This window comes from Falco rusticolus, chromosome 4 (assembly GCF_015220075.1).
Source record: "Falco rusticolus isolate bFalRus1 chromosome 4, bFalRus1.pri, whole genome shotgun sequence".
In the NCBI taxonomy this organism is placed as follows: Eukaryota; Metazoa; Chordata; class Aves; order Falconiformes; family Falconidae; genus Falco; species Falco rusticolus.
This window is the reverse complement of record NC_051190.1, coordinates 111,114,558-111,132,290: the sequence shown is the minus strand read 5'-3', so window position 1 is coordinate 111,132,290 and position 17,733 is coordinate 111,114,558. Positions and strand designations below refer to the sequence as shown.

At 41.1% G+C, this 17,733-nt stretch overlaps 1 protein-coding gene across 2 annotated transcripts; it reads left to right on the top strand.

Moving 5' to 3' along the window:
• Nucleotides 1-1,569: 1,569 nt before the first annotated feature.
• Nucleotides 1,570-17,420, top strand: CCDC126 (coiled-coil domain containing 126). Of its 2 annotated transcripts, none has more exons than XM_037385430.1 (4): nt 1,570-1,657; nt 12,492-12,623; nt 13,251-13,655; nt 16,139-17,420. In XM_037385430.1, the coding sequence occupies exons 3-4, from the start codon at nt 13,418-13,420 to the stop codon at nt 16,318-16,320; spliced, it is 420 nt and encodes a 139-aa protein (XP_037241327.1). In that variant the 5' UTR covers nt 1,570-1,657; nt 12,492-12,623; nt 13,251-13,417; the 3' UTR covers nt 16,321-17,420. The 2 variants fall into 2 exon arrangements, with proteins under 2 accessions (XP_037241327.1, XP_037241328.1); XM_037385431.1 differs by lacking the exon at nt 1,570-1,657 and adding an exon at nt 9,740-11,081.
• The last annotated feature ends 313 nt before the right edge of the window (nt 17,421-17,733 follow it).

Below are 17,733 nucleotides of genomic sequence, written 5' to 3'. Positions count from 1 at the left end.
GCTGCACAATAGATAGTCAATCTGTTCACTCAAAAGCTTACTCAAATATTTCAGAGCTGGTTTTTTTTTTTCTGCCTGTCCTCATTCAACATGGTATAATTTAGCAAAAGACTTTTGTCCATGGGATGGATTTCATAATCAAATAAATCAAATAATCAAAATCAAATCATTCTTGCAATGCAGCTGCTTCTGAATTCCCTGTGGGAACAGCCTTCTATTCAGTTCAACAATTGCCTAATTTTCTCTAATTTAAATTAACTCTCAGGTGAACGCTGATATTTTCCAGACCACCAAGAAAAAAACAACCAACTTTTCCAAAATGTTTCACAAGTCTCTGAAATAAGGGACTGTGAGCTAGTTGACATTAGAAAGTTTTATGATTCACTAGTTGACATGGTGTCAGCTGCCAACAGTTTTGTCTATCGACTTAAGTCTAGGCTACTAAGCCCTCTGAGCTATCGATACCTCTTTTTTTATTGGAGCAATGGATTTAAACGCTGAATTTTCCTACTTCTAATCCATGAAGAAAAAACCGGTTGAAACCCCGAAAGGAGCCAGGTAGCCTCTGACACACACAGGGAAAGCTGCAGGTGTGGGGGGACCGATGGGGAGCTGGAGCGGTGGTGGGATCAGCAGGCTGCCAGGACCCCACTTGTAACTATGTTTATTTTACAGTTGCAATGTTGCAAACAGAACCTTTCCCTACACTCAGTTGCAACATCTGACCTGTAACGCGTTGCTCAGCTTGTCGCGACAGGGACAATCCTGAAGGGACTGAACTAAGGTGAACAATAGGTTCTCCTGCGTACCTGCAACACTGCAGCTGTTGTGTGCCCTTACGGCTCACTGATGTCAACGTCCTTCAAGCATCCCCTTGCAGGAAGAGCCTGAGGTAACTCGCTATCACAGGCCAGTACCCACAGCGTGTTGTGTTTACGTGGCTGTCACGGTGGGAGTCTATACACCGCCCCAGCCACGAGCAGCCTGTGCAGCTGCGGGTTACGAGAGCGAGTATGGCTGGGGGTGAAGTGTCCCTGCACCAGACCCGAGGGACGGAGCTCATCTCCGCGGCCACCGCCCGCACTCACTGCCGTTAGAGGGCAGGCACGGTACCTTCCCTGCCACGTCCTGCTGCAGGCACTCTACTTATGGACGTCAGCGGGAACTGCCGGCCACGGCCACGCAGCTTTCCAGCTTCCCACGCGTTCCTGTTCGGAGCCCGACGGTGAACGTTTCCGGGCAGGCCCGCCAGGCCCGCAGTTACGTGCCGCCCTCCCGGCCCTCACGCAGCCCGCCTCGCTCCCCGGCAACGCGCTGTGGCTGTCCCCGCCGGCCTGGCGGCAGACCGAGGCCCTGAGGCCGGGCCTCCTCCTCCGAGCACGGCCCGCCCCGCCTGGCCTGGCCGCCCCGCCTGGCCCGGCCGCCCCGCCTCTCCCGGCCGCCCCGCCTCTCCCGGCCGCCCCGCCTCTCCCGGCCGCCCCGCCTCTCCCGCGCCCCGCCCCCGGCGGCCGAGGAGGTGGGCAGGGGGCGCGCGGCGGCGCGCTGGGCCGCGCCGGGCCGGGCCGGGGGAAGGGGCGTGGCTTCGGGCGGTGCGTCGCGAGGCGGGCGGAAGCGGAGCGAGCGGCGCCTGTCAGGCGGGCGCGGGCCGGGAGCGGAGGTAGCGGGCGGGTGCCGGGGGGGCTTTGCCACGGGGCTGCCGCGTCCTGCTGAGGCGCCGCGCCGGGCGGCACACGGGGGCGCGGCGCGGAGGAGCTGTGCCCCCCGGCTGGGGAGGGGGCGAGGAAGGGCCTCCGGCTGAGCGGGGTCGACGCGAGGGTGGCGGGGGCCCGGCAGCCCGTGTGGGGAGACGGGGCGGCCCCGCCGGGCGGGTGCGGGTGGAAGCGCCGGGCTCGGCCGCGGGGGGCGAAGGGGGAGGCGGGGGGCCGCAGCCTGGCTGCGCCTGCCGGCCGAACCCCGGGTTTCACCTCGCTTGAGCGCCCAGCTTTGAGCTCCCCCTCCCTCGGGCTCGCCCCCCGCTGCGGGGCAGGTTTATCCTCCTGCTGGCTTCGGCCGTGCTTCTGTGCAGCCGCCAGCCCCCGCTGCGCCCCCCGGGCCCGCGCTGCCCTTGCGCAGCGGGTCGTGCTGCGGGGCTGCCCGGGCGCTGCCTGCAGGTCGGTCCCCCGGGGTGCTGCTCCCTGAGCTCCGGTTACCGGCGGCAGCGCGGGTCTCCGGTGGCTGGTGGCGGGGCCACCGCAGAGCCCGCTGGCAGCTGCTCGGGTGCGGGGTGTGCCGCTGCCCGCCGCGGCTGAGCGTTCCCTTCGGCTGGGTAACCACCGCTGTGGTGCAGTGCCCTTGGGCGGGGAGGGAGCCCTGAAGGAAACAAGGGTTTGCTGGTTTCCTTCCTCGTGTGCAGTGGTCTTCCTGGCATAAACTATGACTGCAGTGACTCGGCAAGATTGATGCCTTGCTGGTAGTGTAAGGACTTAACTTTCGAAGAGGTAGAGCATGCATACAGGGATGTGATGGCACTTAGGAGGAGGAAATTTTCTTTGTTTGCTTAATTCCTGTTCAAGCAAAGGCAAGATCCTTAACAATGTTAGGTGAAGTGATCTATTGGCACTAACAACTTTGCATAAAAAAAGTTTTGTTTTGCTTTTTGGATATTATAATGTATAAAACTTCTTGACAGCAAGAGTTGTGGAATAATGCTTCCTTCTTACAGTACAATAAAACGGCTTTTATATGTAACATCTGATGATGTTTTAACTACCTTTTTGATCCTGCATTAAATTTATTTCGCTATATACTGTTATCTCTCCTTATTTCTATAGCACCGTTAATCATTCATTATTAATCAACTTTCTTTTCAGCTTCTTAATCTAACATGGTAGCATCCTGTAAATTCTCTTTCATGTGTCTTGTAACCTAAAAGATACTGACAACTAGAATGGAGCGTAGTTTTTGTGTTTCTGTACCACAAAGAAAAGCAGAAAGAATTTTTGTTCTGTCCTATGACATAATATGGAGTTTCTTAGTGCAGTGTAGGTCAGGTTAACAACTGGGGGCACAGGGGTTGTTGTTGTTTGGGGTTTTTTTGGTTGTTGTTTTGCCACCTCAGTGGGTGAATTGGGGGTTGCGGAAAGACACAGTTTTTCACTGTGAAAAGTGAGCTTTGTAGAAATTGTGACTTTTTTTTTTTCAACAGAACCTTCAGAGTATTAACATGCTGAGCGTGATGCATGTGATTTGTTCTAACTAAATGTGTTTATTTTGGAGCAAATGTCATGAATTGCATTCTCGCTCATGAGAATATTAAAGAAAGTAAACGATATGAAGAGGATAGTACTTTGTAAGTAGCATCTTATTCTAGTGTTGCAAGTGGAGCGATTGCAGTTTTAGATCAGATGTAGAAATTTATTGCTACCTTTGTTCCCGTTTTGACTGCTGGAGACTCCCATGTGTATAAAGCCTGAATTATTCTGGCCTCTTTTTGTTATTTTATGTGTTAGAATATATAATTTTTAATAATTCATTTTGGGTACTTGAGATCTCTAGAGGGTTAAGTAATTATGCTGGAATTCCTTTGGTCTAGTAAATAGGTCTTTTTCCTAAAACTTTTACAGTTGGAAATAAAGCTCCTTACTCTTTTTTTTTTTTTTTTTTTTTTTTTTTTAAGCTTGTGTAGTCTCTGCTTTTAGGGATTTTGTTTGGCTTTCAGCTTCTTGAAGGAGGCATTGGTATTAGTTAATCACATACTGTGATTTAGCGTGGGGATTGGACGTCATTTAACTGCTAAAAGTAAGATATTTTCCTGGGAGTTCATGATCACTTGTACGTTTTCCAAGAATAGTTAAGGGTGCTAGTGTTTGCATCTTGCCCAAACTGTAAGTAGGATAAATGCATGCTGTCAGCTTAAATTGTCAGCTGTGTAGTCAATGTATCTGAAGACTAGTAAGTGTCAAAAACAGTCATTAAATTGTTTGACTAGCTGTCAAAAATCTGTGGGGTTCGGGCATGCAAATGAATGTGTTTTGTCCTGATACAAGTTTACTGCTAAAATGTACTTCATATGGTATTTGTTATTTGACAAATTCTTTCACCTGTGATTGAAAACTTGTACCATTAGATGGGCTGGGTTTCCTCAACTAAGCATTATTAATAGTCTTCTAAATTTTCTTTTATGATTATCGACTTTACAAAAATTATTTGTGTTACCATTTGCCAATTTAAAAGGTTAATTTTGGATTGTTCAGAACTAAATAGGTACTTTGCCTATGTAAACCAGAGCTTAGACTAGAGGCCTAGACAAGAGGACTTAAAACTTACTCGACTGAAATTGGTCTCTTCAGTAATATCAAAGAAATAAGAGGCTGCCATGATATATATAATCCAGTTAAATCTTGGGTACCTTCTACTTAATTTTAACAATAAAACATGTTGCAGTGCATACCACTGTGCTGCTGTGCTTAACTACTTTCTGTCATAACCCTTACTATGCTAACATAAGCTGACAAGTCAATCTAGAAATAATAAAAAGATGTAGAAGAAGAGATCTTACCTGTCGTGAATGTTTCCTCCAGTGATATTTTCCTAAAATCTTCAACTGGATCAGCCTCCTGGGAAGGAGCATGAATTTGAGGCCCGGTCTGTATTGTCGTTTTGCCACGGAAACGTACTTTGCTGGGCACCTTGCACACGTCCATACTCAGTTTAAATTCTGCAGGTTTCTTCAAATAAAACCAGACTAAATTCTTCCTCTCTCCCCAGTGGTACAAGCTTTCATGTTAGCATTCTATGAGAATTGTGTTTGTGTGGATGCTGCACTGCGTCTACGTGTACAACCAGTTCTGCAGGACCGATCTCTCCAGCATTGCAACCATTGCTTTGTTAGTTGACTCCCCCCTCCCCTCCTCTTTTAGTTCTCTTTAATGACACCCCCCACTTCCTTTTAGTTCTCTTTGAAATGTTCAGTGCAAATCTCTCTTCTCAGTACCCTACATTTATCATCTTGCAGGTATGGCTCTCTGTAAAACTAGCTAAAATTAGCTAAACATTATCATCTCAGAGGGAAGTTTTGGAGGCCCGGGGGCTTTGGAAAGAGTGGTGCAAACACAGCTGTGGAATTTCACAAGGGAGTAGAGGTACTAGCTGGGACTTTGCAGGGGAGTACTTGTCATAGCCTAGTGTTCAAATGCAACGAAAAAATTGTGGCAATCTTACCAGGGAAATGGGAAGCTAAAAAGGTACCTTGTGCTCTGTCATAACTGCAGTTCTTACGAGCAAGGGTCCTACGTGTGACCTGACCGGCAGCAATAGAGCATAAAGAAAAATAGGGAAGTGTCCCAGATGGAACGAAGCTGAGATTTTGTTGGGTTCTGTTTTTTTAAGAAGCTGATACAGAGACATAGAAACATTTTGAGGCCCAGATGGATCCAGTGGGAGGAGGGGAACTTCAGCAAGTATAACATGCTGTCCCCATTGATATCTGCTTTCTTTAGTTTTCTTCACAACTCTTGCCAAGTCATTTCCCTTCTCAAAATCTTGAATCTTGGCTGACTGCCCACAGGCAAGGAACCTTCTGTTTTTAAATAGTTGGTTTATTTTAAAAGTATTCACTGGCAGTAGTAGGCAAAATATAGGAGGGAGGCACTGAAAAAAAGCCAGGATACTTTAAGGTATCAAAAAGTACTTAAGCAGTCTCCTTAGATGTAATGCAAATTAAAAGCAATTGTGGACAGAAAGTGTAAAATAAAAACAATGCAAATAGGACTACAATTAATTCAAATTAGAAGCAAGTTACCAGTATTTCTAAAATAGACAGGCAAAAGGTAGTCTGGTGTTTGGGCACTCAGATAATTTTATACCAGAGCCACTGTAAACTTGATGCGTGGGTTGTCAAGTCTAAAGCAGTATGTTTTTGCTTTCAACTCAAAGTCCAGCAACAAAACAAATAGGTTGTGAGCTGTTCTTAGAGGCCTGTAGGAAGGCTAAAACTGTTCCTGGTTTAAGGTACGTTTGAGGTTGTCCCAGCAGCTTGTAGGCAGTGACAACATCTGTCTGCTTGGTGAGCTGTGACTTTTGTTGGCCCAGAATACCCTTTGGCTGCATTGAGAGACAGGGACTGGTGGGAGCATGCAAGATTTTCGTTCTTTGTTGCAGCACTGTAGAAGAATAGGTATTCTTGATAGTTAGTTATCCGTTTTTTCTGTTCTCTTAAACCTCATGGCTTTCTATGATTTCACTATATCCATTAAAGGTATTCCCTGAAAGGCAGGTAGCAATAAGGCAAAGAGATAATATTTTTTTTTTTCCTAGTTCCTTGGTTAATTGCAAGTCTAGGTCGTGCAGGGACAGGGAATGAAGGAACATATGCTGTGGGATAAGGTATAAAGATAGATAGATGTCCTGGAAAAGACACCAAGCACTAGGCAGACTCCTTTGGCAGCGCATCCCAAAAGTGGTACAGAACCACTAAAACCTGTGGTCCAGCAGCTGTCATACCGATAGGGCAGCCTTTTATTTTGCTAGATGTATGCCTTCTTGCCTATCCTTAAGGTGGCAGCGTGTTGTATAGTGCTATTCTTTTTGCTTGAGCCTAGCAGGTAGTAATATAAATTCTCTCTTCTATTGACTGATCTATGATGCAGCCTCAAAAGACCCTCAAGTCTCATCAGCCCACGGATACAGCATTTTGATGTGCTTTGTTGTGTCAGGCATTGCTGAGGTTTTGTTGATAGGGTATCCTTCTTCTTTTTTCCATCTCTGCTGGTGACATTTTTCCGTTGAGCAAATTTTACAGCAATAATAATAGGAATACTTAACAAGCTGAGAGCTGATCTTGTCAAAAGACAGCTGCAACATGGTTTCACTTGTCTGGGGACATGCACTGCTGTTAATTGTTTGCTTCCAAGTATGATGTTCTGCTCTTTTATGGTTCTATGCAGCTGTCTGAATGAACCTGGGAACCAAAAGGTAGTGTTGGTCTGCCAGTCACCAGTACCTAGGTGCCGGTACAGGAAAATGGTTTTATTGACATCTTGTCAAGAACTCATGTGCTGTTAAAGATACGAGGATTGTGGTTCTTCCTTGGGCACCAGTTTAAAATATGAATTATGTGGGTAAGATGATTTATTAAACGGTGTTATGTCTAGGAATAGAGAACTGAAGTTTGTGTATTGCGAGGAGTTATGGTCCTATGTAACAGGATACGCTTTCCTTCTTTGGGCACCTCTTTGTCAGCTGCACCTCATGCCAATTTTTCTCCTACTGCTAAACCAACCAACAGTCATCTAAGACTGCAAATTACCAGAATGCAGACATCATTTTTGGTGTTCCAAAAAGTCTCAGCATGTAACTTTTGGGCTTCTTGGTGCTTATTTCATTGCCCCTGTCTTCAAAGATTAAATTGGTCAGTGAAAAATTGGTCAGTGGAAACATTCTATGCGTTTTTGTGTGTCAGTCATTCTTTAGACTTCCCATATTCATTGCTGCACAGCGACTGTGCTAGCAGGCTTCCAAATAACATAGAACTAGCCTTTCTGCTCTTGGAATGGTAAGCACAATGTCTGCCAGCTGAGTAATGGTGATGCTCAAAGTTTTCTGTTGGAAAACAAAAGATTTTGGAGGATGCAGAGGTAAATGGGCTGGGTGGAGCACACTCTAAATAGATAAAAATAAGGAAACTGGTAGGATACAGTTGATAGAACAGTGGAAATATTCTCTGGTGCCCTGTGATTTTTGTCTTCCTGAAACATTTGTTGGCTATTGTAGAGGTGTATCATCACGTCTGTTTACAGCACAGCTTATTGTTTACTAATACTGTACCCTCACTGTACTCAGAGTTGTTTCTCATATAGACATAATTTTAATATGTTGATTTAAAATCCTTAATAACTTCATAAATTTGTTAGGCTACCACTGAGATTGTAATAAATTCCTATTTCATACTGTACAATTATTTAATAGTAATTATTACTGTCAGCTTTTATTTATCCTGTCCTAATTTCTGTCTGCTGTCTGTTGCATGACAAGTTTTTTTACCCCTCCTTCTTCTGTCTGTAGTTGGATGCAGTCTCCTATGACTGTATCTGGCTTTTTCTTTTTTTAAGTCTCTGTCTTGATAAATCACTTCTTGTGTTTATACGGTTAGTAATAACAACTCATTGCAAAGCTAGACTTGCTTTTGAATTTCCTCTATTGTGGTGTTGATGATAATTTGGCAGTGATCATAATTTGGCAGATAAGTATTATGGTAGTAAGTAATAGATGGATTAAAATTCCTGTTTATCAAGGCTGCTTTCTTAATATAGTAGTTCATTAGAGACCTATATAGGTCTCTAGGGTATCTCTGAAGAACAACTACCTGAGTATTCGCCATTCTAGTTTTCAAAATGTATAACCAAAGAGGTGAATTTATGGGACTATATATTAACAATACTATTTTCAGTGCATTTTTCTTGACTTTATCCTTCAAGTCTTTTTGATCCTTGAACAGAATGGGATTCTCAGGCTTCAGCTTTCTTTATTCTTCGCCTCTTGTTGATTCTGTTTTGTTAGTTTTTTGCTAAAGCTGCTTACTAGTAACTACCAAAAATACCGGATGGGCCTGCTGCTTTCTTTTCCTCTTACAAATAATCATCTTCATCTGTCCTATACATTTTTCAAAACTAGAAGGTACACACCATGTTTGCAGCACAGTTGTAAATTTACCAGGCTGGTGCTGATAACCACTTCTAGTGGTTTAGGAAGGCTGAGATCTCTCGGGTGGAATAGAAAAATGATGACAAATATGTAGTGGTCTTTCATGAGGTGACTTGACTAGAAGAACTGACGGTGCTGTAGGGTGTGTTGTAATCTTTTAAGGATTTGAGTAAGCCTTGTTTTCACGATACCCCAGGGTTGTTTCAGAGGGTGTATGAGGCATTCCTTTGCCTTACAGACTGTTGCATTTTTTGTGTTCTACGTGAATATAATCTCTGGGTTTTGCTGGGAATAAGTAAAGCAGAATCTGAGGAAGACTTTGCAACAAAATTCAAGTATGGTGTTTTCTAAGTGTGGGCTGGTTTCTGTGGAGAAGGGTCAGTATTCAGACTGAAGTCCAATGCTAATGTTTAAGTAGCATCAGAGATCCTGGAACTTTGCTTTATTATAGAAAATATAGTAATGGATTTTCTCTTGCCTTTTCTTTGGCCCTTATTCCTTTTGTTTCATGCACTCAATTAATATAATTTAGATATGACTGATATTGGAACACAGCTCCAGAGGATAGAGACATTATTTTGTTTTGGAGAGGATGAGTGCCTTAGTTCACTGCCAGACACGTCTGTGAGTGTTTGTGGTGGTACCGCTGGACAATCCTAAATCCATGTTGGCAGTCTTTAGCAATACGTTTCTTAAACAACCAGCACTGGCAACAGCGAAGAAAACCAAACTCTTTATATGTCTGTGAAGGGCAAACCTAGTTTCAGATCCTCTCTTCAGGAATTGCTTGTAGTTCCAAGTTCTAATGTTGCCCCTGGCTTGGGCTTGTCATTTTCAGAATAATTTAGATATGCATGTTGATTTTTAAAGAACTTTGGAAAATGGCCACTTGAATTGGTCACTTCAGGCTGCCTATTGAAGGGATTATCTGGAAGATACTCTCTTCTTGGTACGTTCTTGGATTGCCACTTTGCCTGCGCATTTGGGTCAGGGGTTTTGTTTGATTTTTGTTTGTTTATTGTTAGGTTTTTTTGGCTGTTCTTATTTTTTGGGGGTTTGTTGGTGGTGGTGTTTGTCATGGCGTTTTTTTGGTTTTGTTTGTTTTCCTTGGTTCGGTTTTTGTTTTTTCCTTTCCCTCCTCAGATTTTCAAATTTTGTCCCGGCTGTACTCCTTCATCTTCATGGTCCTCTTCCTTTTGTCTCGGCCTCTGTGGTTAGGAATGGTAGGAATTCCAACAAGGCATAGCTCTGATGTGCCCTTTTTCCCTGTTGCTTTCTGCAGTGCTTTGCCCTCCTTTGCCATAAAAGCCCTTTAGCTGGGGTTGAAGAGTGGTTGCCCTGGGTTCCTACTTGGGCGAAGTCAGTGTAAAGAAGAAAGTCTCGGCTTCCTTTTTCCCCTGCTCAGGGAGCAGTGAGTAAGCAGGAGTTGAGACAATGAGGGAGAAGAAAGAGACAGTCACAAGAGACAGTGTTTCTTATATCTATGCTGTTATCTCACAGGATATTACTTCTGAATTACTGAAAAGAAAGGTCCATTTTGAGGACAGGTTTTGTTTAAACTATAATGTTCTTGTAGAGAAGTGCTGACCCTTCAGGGCAGCAAGAGGTAAAAGAGTATTCCAATTCATCCATCTTACTTATTGTGCTATTTTTCTCCCTAATAAGTACACCTTCTGCTCTGATACCCTTTTTTCCTGCTTGCAAATCACATGGGTATAAGCTTGCTTTTTGTGTTTATTTGTTTGTTACTGCGCACCATGTAATGCAGGAATGGTCTTGCATGGAGTGTGTTACGGGTCACTAGAAGTGCACATTTCAGGAAGGAGGAGGAGACCGTGTCTCTAGAACTTTGAAATTACGCTGGAATTCATTAAGGGAGAATGGCCTCTAAAAATGCATAGGAAAAGTGACAAGTGCATATAGTTCCCTTCACTTTGGTATACCTTACTCCCAGTTCCGTTGCCGAGTGTTAGTATTTGGGTGTTATGCCATTTGCCCAGCAGGTTAAGTCCTTGATTTCCATTAGTTTCAATAGTCAGCGTGTGCACTGTGCATCAAAGATACGTGGCAGAGACCCAGCCTGCAATTCTTACTGCTCCTTGGCAGGAGTTTATTCAATCTGTTCCTCTTGGCTGGGACTCTTATCCTGGCTTGTGGTCTTATTTACAGTGTGATGGCAGAGTTATTTCCACTCCAAAGCTCTGTAGTGATACTGTCTAAATGCTTCAGGATGAGATACAGCTGGAGATCTGTGGAGAACTGAACCAAAATTCTGCAAGAGCTATCTGTTATTTTCAGACTTTTTTTAAAAAAAGTAATGGGGTTGAAACTTGTCTCTCCTGGAGAGGTACTATTTGGTCTTCTGAGCCATCATGTGAATACCCTACTCCTGGACCTCAAATGTAACTATTTTTCAATATATTTGACTATTCAGGGATTATGTAGATGCATGATGATGTAGGTGCAGTTTATGCTTTAAAGTCTGAGCGCAGAGCCATGGATTTGGCAAAGAACTAGGGAAAAGAAGTTCTGGTTAGCTCATGTTTAGGGGGGATCTGTTTCAGGAGATCTTTAACCCCACAATTCCAAATACTCGCACTGATACTGTAGAATGTACGTTTTTATTGTTTTCTCTCTTATTTTACGTACTCAAGATAAATTTGCGTCTTAAAGACAGTTTTGGGGGGTAGGCACACTGAACAAATTACATCCCACTGGATTTACAGTGGCGTTTCAAAGTATTGCATGTTGGCTATCTGTCCATGTGCATGCTCATATCCCATAATTTAGGTGAAGTAAACTATTCCTCGTCAGTGACTTGTGATTGCCACCCACATTAGTACACCAAACAGTGAAAGTAAGATTTTATGTACTGGCAGTTACTAGAAAGAATTTTACACACGACAGCTTGTTACTTTACAGCAATTTTGGTGTCCAAGTCCTAATATTGCCCCTGCCTTGGGTGGATCATGTTGAGGATAATTTAGATATGCATGTTGATTTTAGAACACCTCAAAAATTTGCCACTTGAATCGGTCATATTGGCCTGCCTATTGAGAGGATTATCTCAAGAGTGAAGGTGAAGATAAGGGACAAGCACAAGCTGGAACCCAGCTGGCAGTAACGCCTGTGTTTGCAGCAGACGGTGGCACGTTGGCATAAGGCCAGTTGAACTGGCCCGCAGAGGCAATGTAAAATACCGTGGAGGTGGAGTTATGTTTAGATGAGTACTTAGCAAGATAAGAAATTCAGTCTCAATATTCTAACAATGGAGGCCTGACTACTACTATAGAAAGTGCGGTGAGGATCTCTGTTAAATGTGTCACTTCAGTCTAGAAGCTCCCTCTCAAAAAAGTATTGAATAATTGGAGACATTTCAGAGGTGGCTGAAACATGAGAAATATGAGGTATCCATATGTAAAGAGACTGAAAAGATTGGATTAATTTGAGGGGGGAAAAATAAGAGAATGATACATATGTAAATATATATATACACACATATATGATGAATCTGGAACATCTGCTGTCACTGTCTTATAACACAAGAAGTGGGACACATTTCAGGGAGATTCCTACCAAGTGTTTTTTAAAAAGTATGTTTTAACCCATTATTGGGCATTCAAATGTATGCATTTATAATAAAATGGAAATGGATTCTGTGTTGTTCCCTAACTATTGCTTCAAGTTAGGTTGAAAAATTTATTTCTGTTTTAAAAGCATGTGGCTTGAGGCCCTCAACTTGAACCACTCCATGTGAAAATGAAGGTTCCTTTAGCCCTGCACTTTGTTTTGTTTTTTTGCCCCCAATACAGAGCTACTGAAGATGTCTGACTTGTATTACTTCAAATTATCTGGACATTTGCTGTTTAACTGCTGAAGCTTTCCTACCACTTGTTTCTCTCATGAAGCCTTAATCTATTGAGGGATCAGAATTGCCTGCTATGGTAAGACATTTTTACAGTGGTAGTAAAATGCTAAAAGTGGATGCAATGTGCCAGTTAATTTTGGTTTTATTTCTTTACTTATTAGCAAGACACCAGAACAACAAAAAATCTTAATGCTGTGTAAAATCAGAAGAGGATGATGCCCAACTTCTAAGTAATCAGCCAAGAAATTGTTCTGCATTTTATCTGTTTATACTTGCCCTATGCTTCTAAGTGAGGAGTAAGAATCAAGTGAATAATTTCACAAGATCCTTTTCTTGTGTGTAGATGTATGTGTAAAACTCATCAGAATGTTGTGTATAAGTGTTTTACAAGTCTCTTCTAGATATTGCATTTTGTTTGAAATGCATTTGGATTTAATGTCCGTTCAAATTACAATATTTAAAATATTTAAGGTGATTCATAGAAGCATAGAAGTTTTGATTTTTGGAGAATAAAAATTGGTAAAAGAGGAGGAAACCTTGTCAATAACATGAGATAGAAAGATGACTGCACTTCTCACCAGATACAAATCCACAACTGCATGCTAGATTATGCAATAATACTGCATTTGGAAACTGGTATTTGTCCTTGACCTCAACGACTGTAGCAGTTCTTAATAACAAAGTCATATTTTACAAATTTCAGGAATCAAGACCAACTACAACATGAGAAGATGTATTCAAGATGATCCAGCCAGGAAGATTTTTCACTTCATAGAAATCTTATTTTTGTTTAATATGTAATATAATTTGACAAAGCCAAGTTCAATTACTTATATTAAAATTAAAGCACACCTCTTGCCTTCATCAGAAATGTTTCTAACGTTTTCAAGAAAAAATATGTCCCAGAAACTGAGCATGTTTTTACTAGTTTTTGGCATCATTTGGGGTTTGATGTTGCTACGCTACACTTTTCAGTATCCAAGACGCCAAAGCAGTGCTGAGTTGCGTGGACAGATATTAGATCTAAGTAAAAGATATGTCAAAGCACTGGCAGAAGAAAATAAGAATTTAATGAATGGTGGAGGTGCAGCATCTATGGCAGGATATGGTAAGAGGAAAAAATCCATACTAGTTATTTCAGTATCTTTTCCTGAAAACTCTATAAAGTTACACTTTTTTTTTCTTCTTTTAAGTAATATATATTGCTCTTCAAGGGAAAAAAACTCTCTGTATTTGATTTTTGTTTATTCACTGAAGTTGAAGATTAAGAAGTGGTGCAAAATCAAGCTTGAGACATGAGACTTTTATTTTCCAGAAATTTTGTAGATATCTCCATGTGTATGACTACTGTTACTTACAGGATTAACAGTAACATTTTGCTTTTTCTGAATTTTAAGCTATTGAGGAATCAGCACGTGCTTTATATGGGGACCAAGTTTTAGATTAAGTCATTTCAACATTCCAGATTCTGCTTGTGCCTCATTGCTAACTTTCTGCTTTTATTTCTTAATTTTTCTTCTCTTTAAGTAGTAAAAAAGCAGCAGAAAGCAACATACTAGTTGAGTTTGCAGTTTTGAGACTGCAAGGCAATTATTAATTTAGTTGAATCTCCCCTTGGGTTAGAAGTAGCCGCTAGAGATAAGGTCCCTTGTCTCTAGAGCTTTCGTACTTGTTGCATCGTACCCATCTGATTTACCTGTTAACTTGATGAATATGTGACCGGTATTCACTGTCTTCTGAAATACAGGAAACATAGTTTTGAGATCTTTTTAGAAAAACTATAAAAATGTCTTAATTTTAACTCTGGTCCCTCATAGCTTCTCTCGAGGGAAGGCTGTAATGAGCTCTAGCTAAGCCCTTGCAGGTTAGGTTTGAGGAAACTACCTGTTCTGTCATAAAGGAAAAAACATATCTGTGAAATTTTTTCTTTTTGTGAAAAAAGGCTTAAAAAGAAATACTTAATATATATATATGTATGTACAAATGTATATTTAGGTACTTTGATCCCATTCTTAAGGAATCCTTAAAAAGGTGCGCTCTGCCAGTTGTAGGATGCTCTTTATAGGCACTCTGGTCAGAGTACAAACAGCAAAAATGCATCTGAACGCTTTTTGCTGCTGCTCAGGAACAAGGAGGCAAATCTGTGGTGACAAGATAAGCAGGAGACAACCCAAGAGGAGAACAGCATCAAAATGGCTCAGCCTTTAATTCTTTCATTCATTAAGTTAACATTTTTATAAGAGACTGCTTTTTCTTTTCTTCTCCCTTTCCCTCCCACTTTTTTTTTTTTTTGCCTTCAAGGATTTTCTGCCTTTACTGTGTAATTACTTCTCTGTGTGATTTGTTTTAAAAAAACCTTCTGTACTGCAGCTTTCTACTGCTATATAGGTCTTACAGTGTATTTCCAAATGAGATTTGCCTTCTGAGGTTGTTTCTGAAGTTTAATTTTAAAAAAATGAAGTCCACTGTTGATTTGCATGCTGATCATCAGACGTACAACTTGAGTAGGCATTTCCTTCCCCGGGCTGTTGAGCACAGGATGGTACTGCAGAGTGCTCAAACTGGAAAGCAGTTTTTTTGGGTTTGGTGGGGTTTTTTTGGTTTGTTTCGGTCATGTCATCCCCCCTGTAGCCCCCCCCCCCCCCCCCCAAGGTGATATCACTAAACAAGAACTAGTTAAATTTAGAGGGAGGGACTGACCTGAGACTTTTTAAAGAATTACTAAATTTACTACAGATGTTTTAATTTTATCTGGGTTACTCTTCTTTTTTCACTTTAATATCTGTGTTTTTCCTTTCCAGTTTTTCCTGTTAGTTAAGAACTGATTTGGGGTATATATGTGTGTGTGTGTGTGTGTCAAGGGTAAGAAAAGGGGACTGTGTGTGTCTGCCTGTGTTGGGGGGAACTTAACGCCTTGTAAAACTTGGTAAGTTTGTTCGTTTTTTCCAAGAATGAGAGAAGGTGGTGATATGAACATTGACAACAGTGTAATTAGCTTTTGCTGAAAGGTTGTTACCATTTTTATGTTCCAAAATAGGGGTTTTTTTTCTGTTTTTCCTCTTGTTTTTCAATCAGTATAGGCTTAAACGTATGGAATTTTTTTTCATACTTTATAGCTTGTGTAAGAAGTGGTAAGATACTTTCTCATAAAACTGCTACTTAGAGGAAAGCTGTTAAGGACAACCTTTTTTAATGAGGGAAAGTATTTAAAAATATTCTGTTGCTGTCCAAGGCTAAAAGGTGTCATAGCTGGGTATTGTAGTGCTGTTGTCTGGATGAAATGTGAAATACTGCCTTTAAATAGTCATTAGTCTAATGCTCCAACTAGTGGTTTTGTTCTTACACTTGAATATTTAATTGGCTTCCTTCACAGTTCACTATTATGGTGGTATCTTCCTTGCCTAAAATAACAGAGAAATGGTATTAAAGAAAAATCAAGCAGCTGTTTAATTGCACACTTAATCTGCATTCTTTCCCAAAAAGTATAGTAGGAAGGACAGCAAGTCTTTAAGATGTGAATATGTTGAAATAGCAGTTCTTTTTCACCACACATAGTAAATAATATGATTTTGTTTTTTCCATTATCTTCAGCTGATCTTAAGAGGACAATTGCTGTTCTTCTGGATGACATCTTACAACGCCTGGTGAAATTGGAAAACAAAGTTGATTACATCGTTGTGAATGGCTCAGCAACAAATGCCACTAATGGAACTAGCAATCAGGTGCCAGTAACTTCAAATAAACGTGTAAAATCAGCAAGCAACACTAGATAGCAAACAGGGCCACTTTGCCTTGCTGCATCTATGATGGGTAATATTTAAAACAAGCTTTTTATCTCTGGCTAGGGCAAAGCAGTAGCTGACTGTAAAAGAAGCGTAAACTATTATACTGTATGCTGGCTCTATGTAGGCCTAACTTATGTGCATAGGTTCTCAAAGCATTATTTCATTGCCTTTGAACAGTACTTCTGAAGTGATCTTTGTTGTCTTTAAAGATATTTTGATATCATGATTTGATGTAGTATGCCATTGGATAATAACAATATACAGAAAGCAATGAGGAACTTATAGGTAGGTTTCTAAATATATTTAAGTATAAATACAACATATCATTTGGATAGGTGAGCAGTATTGTAGCTTATTCATTTTTTGTGATCTGCATTAAGCCAATGTAACTGAGGATAACACATTGTTAAATAGATGTTAGAAAATGTGTATACTTATAATATTTTGTTACTCCTTTACTAAAACAATATTGAGGATAGCATTGGCAGTAATATTTTAAAATTGTGACCCAAAGAATGTCTTTATTTGCACTATCTGGCAGAATAGCTAGAGAGAATTTACTGTATATTTAAGAAAATTAATTATAATAGGAAGATATCCTAGGTAGTAACACTGTCCAGGTATATCTTTACGCTGGAGTTAGGGCAGTTAGATTATCAAAAGCAAATCATAATCTGTGATATCTTAGAAGATTATTTCTTACAAAGATATTTAAGTGTATGTATTTTGTAATTGCAGATAAAATTATTTAAGTGATGGAAATATGTTTTGGATATGTGAATACTGTTTATTTTTATTCATTGCGGTTTCTTTTTAACTTTTTAGTACCTTGCAATTTGTGATGAGCATAGCACACCATCTCCCTGATTTCCTTTTTTGATTAGGAGGAAAAGCAATTAAGGGAAACAAGGCATCTCTGCATTTAACAGAGATACATGTACTAAGGGTATCTTACCATGGAATATGTGAGAGCTAAGGTAATGTTTGCCTTATGTGTAAGTTAGCCTTACAGCAAAGTAAACTGCAGTGTGGGTGCACTGTATTTCAAAATGTTACGGAAGTCATATTAAAGAGAAAGTGCCACAGAGCCTGTTGTTTTGTGTTGGTTTTTGTTTGTTTTTAAATGTACTGAATATTTGAGGGGGGGGCTTGGGGTGGGGGGGGCTTTATGTTCAGGGACTTTTGCCAAAAGTGTTCTTTGAGTGGGTTTTTGGGAGGTGCTGGATGATATACTATCCAGAGTTTTGTGTTCTTTCTTCTATTTCCCTGCTGACATGCTGATATTCTGGACTGTTCTAAAGGAAAATACACTTACAACCTTAGTTCATATGCAGATGATTGTTTTCTGTCACATTTTGTGTAAACATGTACTCACTTCAATGCAGAAAGAGGAAAGGAAAA